Below are 7196 nucleotides of genomic sequence, written 5' to 3' on the forward strand. Positions count from 1 at the left end.
TTTTTTGAGAGGTTTTTGCTATAGGGCACGTGTGCTTGCCAGAAAAACAGAGAGAGACAAAGAGACAGAAAGCGAGAAATCACCCCCCAGGGGGGATGGCCACGCCAAGGGGCGATGGCCACGCCGCAGTCCCTTCTCCTCCATTCTCCTCTCGGGATCTTGGGCATGCACGCACACGTGCCCGACGTGAGTTTAAGCCACTGGGTTCAGGACTAGAACCATGGTCGACAACATGGGAGTCCATCGACATAACCATTACGCTAACTGCTAGTCCCAAGACTCTCAATAGATGGTTACGATTTTTATTAGATTGTTCTTCCTCTTATACCTTGACTGACTCCTGGTATTACTTCTGTGTGTCTCTATATTGAGGATCATGAAGGAATACAAGTATATCTGTTCTGAGAGACTTTGTCTTAACTGAGACTTTGACTTCAACTGTTTTACCGTCTGATCTCCCAAGCATGAGTTACAAGTCCAAACAGCAGTCTTTACAAGCTTATGAGTGGAATAGGAAGACCAGCTTGTCACTCTTTGTGACTTTGCTTCCATGCCTCCCAGGCTATATGACATCTTTCCCCACAGGGAGCCATTTCTACTTTGTTTTTAATTGTTCTTCCTCAGGGTGACTTGTCAGCCAAGGCTGCTTTCTGTCACTTGATGCCACATCTCTTCCTTGTTCAGTCAGTTGGGGACACTGATTTAGTTGAGTCTGATTTTGCAGAAAACATTGCCAGATACTAATTTGCCTTATAAAGGAATCCAGCAGGGCTTCCTGCCCCCAGACCTTGCAAACTTACCCAAGGTGCCAATACAACTCCGCATGTGGCCATAGCTGTGGTCTTTCACAAAGTGGGTAGGTGGGGAAGGTGAGGATGACAGCAATGGAGATTCTCAGTTGAGTATCACAAGATACTCATGCTCTCTTGTCCCCTTCTTTTTGGTAGGAGGTCCTTCATGAAACCGTAGTTCAGAGCCTTGCAAGTTTTTAACAGAACCCCAACACTGTAGGATATGAAGATATTCTATTACTTTTTTCCTAAGTTGTGTCCAATAAAGAATTTTCCTGTGTTCTACAACATGTGCCATCCCACTTGATCTTGACAACAACCATGAAGGTAGACAATCTCAATATCATGGACATGTATTTGAGACTTTCACCTTTGGAAATGAATAAAATGGGACTCAGGTTACCCAGCCATCAGTGAGAATGGTGTTAGCTGTTTTCTCACCATGTGGACACTGTGTGCAAGTAGACAATTTCAGAACGATGAAGTAGATAGAGAGTCCATCTTCAAAGAGTTTGAGGGAAGGGACCAGCAGTTAGCATAATGGCTATGTCACTGGACTCCCACGTAGTCGACCCCAGTTCCCGTCCTGGACCCAGTGGCTTAAACTCATGCCGGGTGCGTGTGTGTGCATGCCCAAGATCCCAAGAGGAGAATGGAAGAGAAGGGACTGCAGTGTGGCCATCCCCCCTGGGGGGTGATTTCTCGCTTTCTAGCTCTCTGTCTCTCTCTGTCTGTCTGGCGAGCACACGCGCCCTATAGCAAAAACCTCTCCAAAAAAAAGAAAAGAAAAAAGAGTTTGAGGGAAGACTGGTTATCTCTGTTTGGTTACTTTTTGCCAATCTTGATTCTCTGAACCATCTTTCCAGAAGTCTGCATTCTGGTTATCTATCTTTTTTTTTTTCAGTCTTGTTAGAAGGGTAGCTAAGTACCCATCTGACAGAAGAGTTCATCTTCACAGCATCTTAAAGAGTCCTTTTTATTTTTTTCCTGGTCTCTTATAGAGAAGCCTGAGCTCTCTTTCCATTTATTCTTCAATGGAATGAAGCCTTAGTCTGTCCCTTTGAGATGTGCTATTGTTATAGATTAATAATTAACCTTTACAAGGAGCTCTAATTGTAGGCATTTAACCCAAATGCAGAAAAAAGTTGAAGTTTGGTTATGACACAGAGATCTCACATGCTGAGGCATAATAATGGGAGTTGTAAAGGAGGAGCTGCCAGTCATTAAACTTTCATCATTTTTTTGTTCACTCATTTAAATGATTGCCTAAGGATCTTATAGTATTTCCCTTTGCACATGGCCAGTCTAGTTGAGCTAAAATGAGAAACTCAGCTTTTAAATTAAGAAGTTGCGAATGCATGAATTTCTAGATAATGTTACAGATGTGCTTTATGAATGCTGCTAGGGGGCCTAGTTCTAAGTGTTTACAGGGGTGAAGCTCATGGACTCAGCAGCCAATTGCCTGGGCTCGGGTCCTGCTTTGTCACTTGCCAGCTGTGTGCCTGTGGGCAGTTCCTTTATGACTGTGTCTATTTCTGCATCTATGAAATGAGGGAATGCTTAGGTACCTCAAATGGGTGTTGTTAGGACTGAATAGGCCTGGAGGATGTTAAATCCTTACCACCTGCTGGTGTTCAGTAAGTTTTAGTATTTTCAATGTTATTGACCATGCTAGGGCCATGGTCAAGATTACAGAAGTGGTGTCACGTTTCCAATACTTTGTCCTAGTTAACATGTCACTCTTGTGATACCTATTAAAAGGCAAATAGAACTGCTTGATTTTTTTTCCTGGTGATGGGAGAGAGAAAGGAAATAGTTCTATTGGATGTTAAGGATTAAGAGACATGTACTAGAATGTCCCATCCAACTAACTTTCTCTTACAGATATGAATTGTAAGGTTTATTTTTGCACTTAAACCTTACTGTTTTACTGGAAAATGGAGATTATACTACACCCTTCTTAGCACTGTGGAAAGGATAAAATGAAATTTAAAAATAACCAAAACTACCAAATATGAGAATTTTGTGTCCTTTCTGTATGTCATTTCTAAGTGCTTTATCCTTTTTATCCTTACATATAGTTTACTACTATACTCACATTTTTCAGAGGAGGAAATAGATCCAGAGAAGGTACTTTGCCAAGGTCACATGGCTTGTAAGTAGTAGAGATTGGATTCAAACCTAAATCTGGGTTCAAACTTGGCATTTGGATAAGATAATGTAAAAGAAATAACAGAGTGGTGGGCATGGTTAATATACCAACATAAGTCCCTTTCCCTTCCAGTTTTTTTTATTTTTATTATTGTTGTGTAGATGTGACATTATTCAGAGATCGGAGTACTAAAATCAGTCCCAGAACACGACATCAAAATTCAGTTCTAATAAGAGTAAAATATTTTTGAAATTCTAATTTTGGGGAACACAAGAGTCTATGACTCTAAATTGATTCATGAGGTTTAGAAAGTAATAATGAAGTTTTAAACTCCCTTCCCCTTCCTCACCTACCCTTCTATTCTGTGCAGGGCAATGGACAAAGCCATGAGGAAATGACTAGTAACTTGTGTAGAGCTTGGAGACAGGAGGACTCCCTTATAAGGCAAATTAGTATCTAGTTCAGTAAAGTCAGATCTTCAATTAAATAAATATAGCTGAGTATCTGACTGAACTAGAATTTAGGGTGTCTCATTCTACCACTATACACAGGGTACTAGTAATGTGTAAAAAATACATACCCCATCATTTCCCCATTGATTTTTTTCTTAAACTGTTTTTAAAGTTTATGTGTTTTTTTTCCACAAGAGATAGAGACAGAGAGACAGGTACTCCAAAAAGAGTCTTCATGTAACAATCCACCTGCCTCCCTCTAGTCTTAGCTGGCCTGGATTACAGGGAAGTCCTGGGACATGAACCCTGGATCCTTTCCATGGGGGTCTAGTTGCATTACCACTCTGCCATTGCTGTGCCCCTCCCCATTGACTTTAACATTCAATCATTTTGTCAAAGTAATATATCCATATGGTAAAAGAAAACAAATATTAGAAGAGAATACTCTCTCCCATTCCTGACTATTAATGCAAATCTATTCTCCAGTGACAGTTTCATGGTAGCTTGTGTTTCCTTCTAAGATATGTTATGCTTATATGAGCTTGTATACATAAAACCTTCTCCTCCACACACTGACTTTTACAAAATGATAGCATAATGCACACTCTGTCCTGTTCCTTTCTGATTTCACTTAACAATGTGACTTAGAAAGCCTCCATGACAAAACCAAAAGCAATATTGCATTGTTAAGGACTGATATTTCATTGCAAAAATGAGCTGTCTGGTATTGATTGCCACTTAGGTTGTTTCTGGTCTTTCACAAACTCAAAATGCTTCAATAACTATCTTTTTAGATAAGTATTTGCATCTGTGCAACTCAAGTTCTTGACTTCTGCTTATAAACTCATATTGTATAACTTTCTGACAACCAAGAAATTGGCCAGAAAGAGAGATGTAGAAGGAACGTAATGGAAATATGGAGGTTCATCCAGAACTTGTGTGTACCCTAGATGTTTCTTCAGAAGCTTTCTTTAGTGTGGTGTCTTGTGTGTCTCATGTCGTTTCAGACTCTTATGTCCTGTAGCCTCTCATTGGACCTTAGTCTTCCAGGATGCCCAGTGATTGATCGACAAATACTGTTTGCAAGATTGATTCATATGGCACTTTTGTTTGGATGTTGACAGGTTGTTTATAAGAATAATGACATCCGTCTGGAACTGTCTCGCCTGGCCCGGATTGGGGACACCAAGATGAAAATCTATGGTGAAGTTGTGTTCAAGTGTGAAAATGTGGCCACACTAGACCCCATCAACTTTGAGACCCCAGAAGCTTACATCAGCTTGCCCAAGTGGAACACGAAACGTATGGGCTCCATTTCCTTTGACTTCCGTACCACTGAACCCAATGGTCTGATCCTTTTCACTCATGGAAAGCCCCAAGAGAGGAAGGATGCTCGGAGCCAAAAGAACACAAAGGTAGACTTCTTTGCTGTGGAACTTCTGGATGGCAACCTGTATTTGCTGCTTGATATGGGCTCAGGCACCATCAAAGTGAAAGCCACTCAGAAGAAAGCCAATGATGGAGAATGGTACCACGTGGATATTCAGAGAGATGGCAGATCAGGTAGGAAGATGACAGAAGAAAACTGTAGCTTTTCAGTTTGTGTCCTTTAAAAAAAAATTAATGTTTGTGTTTGCCTGCTTGTTGATTCTTTTGCTGTTCTCTTTAACAGTGGCTACAAGATTGTATGTCTGAACAAACACCTGACTTGTGAATAGCTTGCATTCTTCTGTTCATCTCCCCAATCAATCACTGCTCAGTCATCTCAGTGATAGATCTAAGACCCTGGAGCTAAAATGGTTTTACAAGTAGCATTTCCACTGCTACCAAAATGATTGTCATGTTACTGGTGTGATATTTCTCTCCTCTTTTCTTCTTCTTCTCAGTTCTCTCATCACCATGGAAACCAATTGTGACATCACAAATGCTCCATTATGTGATTACTCTGTAGGGTAAACTTTGCTGTGCAAGAGTTTATGCAACGGAACACCCTTCAGTAATTGGCAAGAATCGGGTTGCAGGGAGAAATTATGACAAGAAAGGAAAAGGCAAATTGATTTTTCCTGAAGTCATGTTCAATTTAAAGCCTTCCTTTGGTGTGAAAGCCTATATTTCACTCTTTGCTCAGACCTCACTAACTCTCCCTTCCTCTTCATAACCTTTTACATTTGGTTTAAATGGCTTTGTTTGTTTCTGTACCCACAGATCAAACAAGCTAGCCCCAGGCAATACATAGCCACTCTGGAATAGTAACAAAGAGAGAGAGGGGGAAAAAAAACACACAAACAGAGAGTCAGAGCTTTGGAATGCTTGAATAGTCTGCCTAGCTTTCTATGTGCCATGTGGCAACGAAGGTCACATTCTGTGATATCAGAAAGAGCATTTTCCTAAAAGCAGTAATGGTATACTTGGCATTTCAGACTTTTCCTGGTTCTTCATATATTCTCAAGAAGGGTGTTGACTACATTTGCCATATTTCTAGGGATTCACTGTTCTGATGAACACATAAAGTCATCATTTGAACATTTTCTTTCCAGAGACATTTGGTCAGTAAGAGAAAGCAAGAAGTTCCCCAAAGGCTAAAGCCAGAAATGGCTGAGTTTCCATGCTATGACTTTTCTGCATAATTCCAGAGCTAACAGGATGGTCGAGATGAGCAATGTTGCCCTTAGGAAGAGCTGGATGAGTTCTGTGCAGAGGGCAGACGGGTGGCAGATTGCAGCCCTAGATTTATTGCCCAGTAGGAATCTTTATTGATTGTCCTAAATCTGATCAGAACCAAGAGGCTTCAAATTAAATGTGCTTGTTGAGCAAAAATGAACAGTTTGTGCCTTTTAACAACAACAAAATGCACCAAAAAGTCATTTCTCTAGAGGCTGAATATCTCATTCCCCCTCTCTGTTTATCAATAAAATGTCAGTAAGATAAGAGCCAGAAAGTTGCCCCAAGATTACAAAGAAAATACTGTTGTTGGTTTAAAAACATGTATTTGGAGTCCCTGGGTTGGGTCATGATTGAAGGGTCTTGTATAGGACTTATCTAGACCACAACACAGTTTAACAGTTACCTACCTGTGTCACATATAGGCTAGAACACTTAAAATTGTGATATGTTTATTTCTATTTATTCCAATATTGCTTTTCAAGTAGCATAGCTATTCTGTTTTGTTAGAAACATCAGTGGACCTATCTTTGACAAATATCTTTGGATTTCAGAAGCTTTGAATTTCATACCTGGGAGCTAGTGCATTGGTCAATTCTTTGAAGTACCAATGAATTTGATCAAAGTCTATAAAAATTTACAGAGTAAACAAATAGTTGTCCTGTAAAAATAGTATAATTTAAATTTTTAATATGATCTCTATGTTAGACTTCAGTTCTTCATGAGGCTTTTTTTCCCCCTAAGTTATAAACATACACTAAACATGCATTTATAAACACAAATCTGTCTATTAGTATGGTACCTCCTTCCCTGGTCATCCTGAAGAATACACAACTGAGAAATGATTTGGAAAAAATTTTATTATAACTCCCCAGTTGGGAAAGTGAGTCTTAAAGCTTGATAAGCACAGGACAAACAGGTAGTGTAATGGTTATGTTGATAGACTCACATAGTCGACCACAGTTAGAGTCCAAGACCTAGCTGTGTAAACTCACACCAGGCACATGTGCATGCATACTCAAAATCCTAAGAGGAGAAAGGAGAAGGAATGCGGCATGGCCATCTCCCCTGGGGGATGATTTCTTGCTTTCTGTCTCTCTGTCTCCATCTCTCCTGCAAGTGTTTGTGCCCTATAGCAAT

The 7196-nt window shown here is 40.1% G+C and overlaps 1 protein-coding gene across 10 annotated transcripts in view; it reads left to right on the forward strand.

Annotated features, from left to right (window-relative positions):
* Positions 1 to 7196, forward strand: part of NRXN3 (neurexin 3) — a 1829483-nt gene that overhangs the window by 592396 nt on the left and 1229891 nt on the right. For all 10 annotated transcript variants that reach the window (XM_027775177.1, XM_006157103.3, XM_006157094.3 and 7 more), the window contains exon 7: positions 4520 to 4958. In XM_027775177.1, coding sequence (XP_027630978.1) covers positions 4520 to 4958 — 439 coding nt within the window. The remainder of the gene's footprint in view (positions 1 to 4519; positions 4959 to 7196) is intronic.

Source organism: Tupaia chinensis, unplaced genomic scaffold, assembly GCF_000334495.1.
Source record: "Tupaia chinensis unplaced genomic scaffold, TupChi_1.0 Scaffold000528_1, whole genome shotgun sequence".
NCBI lineage: Eukaryota > Metazoa > Chordata > Mammalia > Scandentia > Tupaiidae > Tupaia > Tupaia belangeri.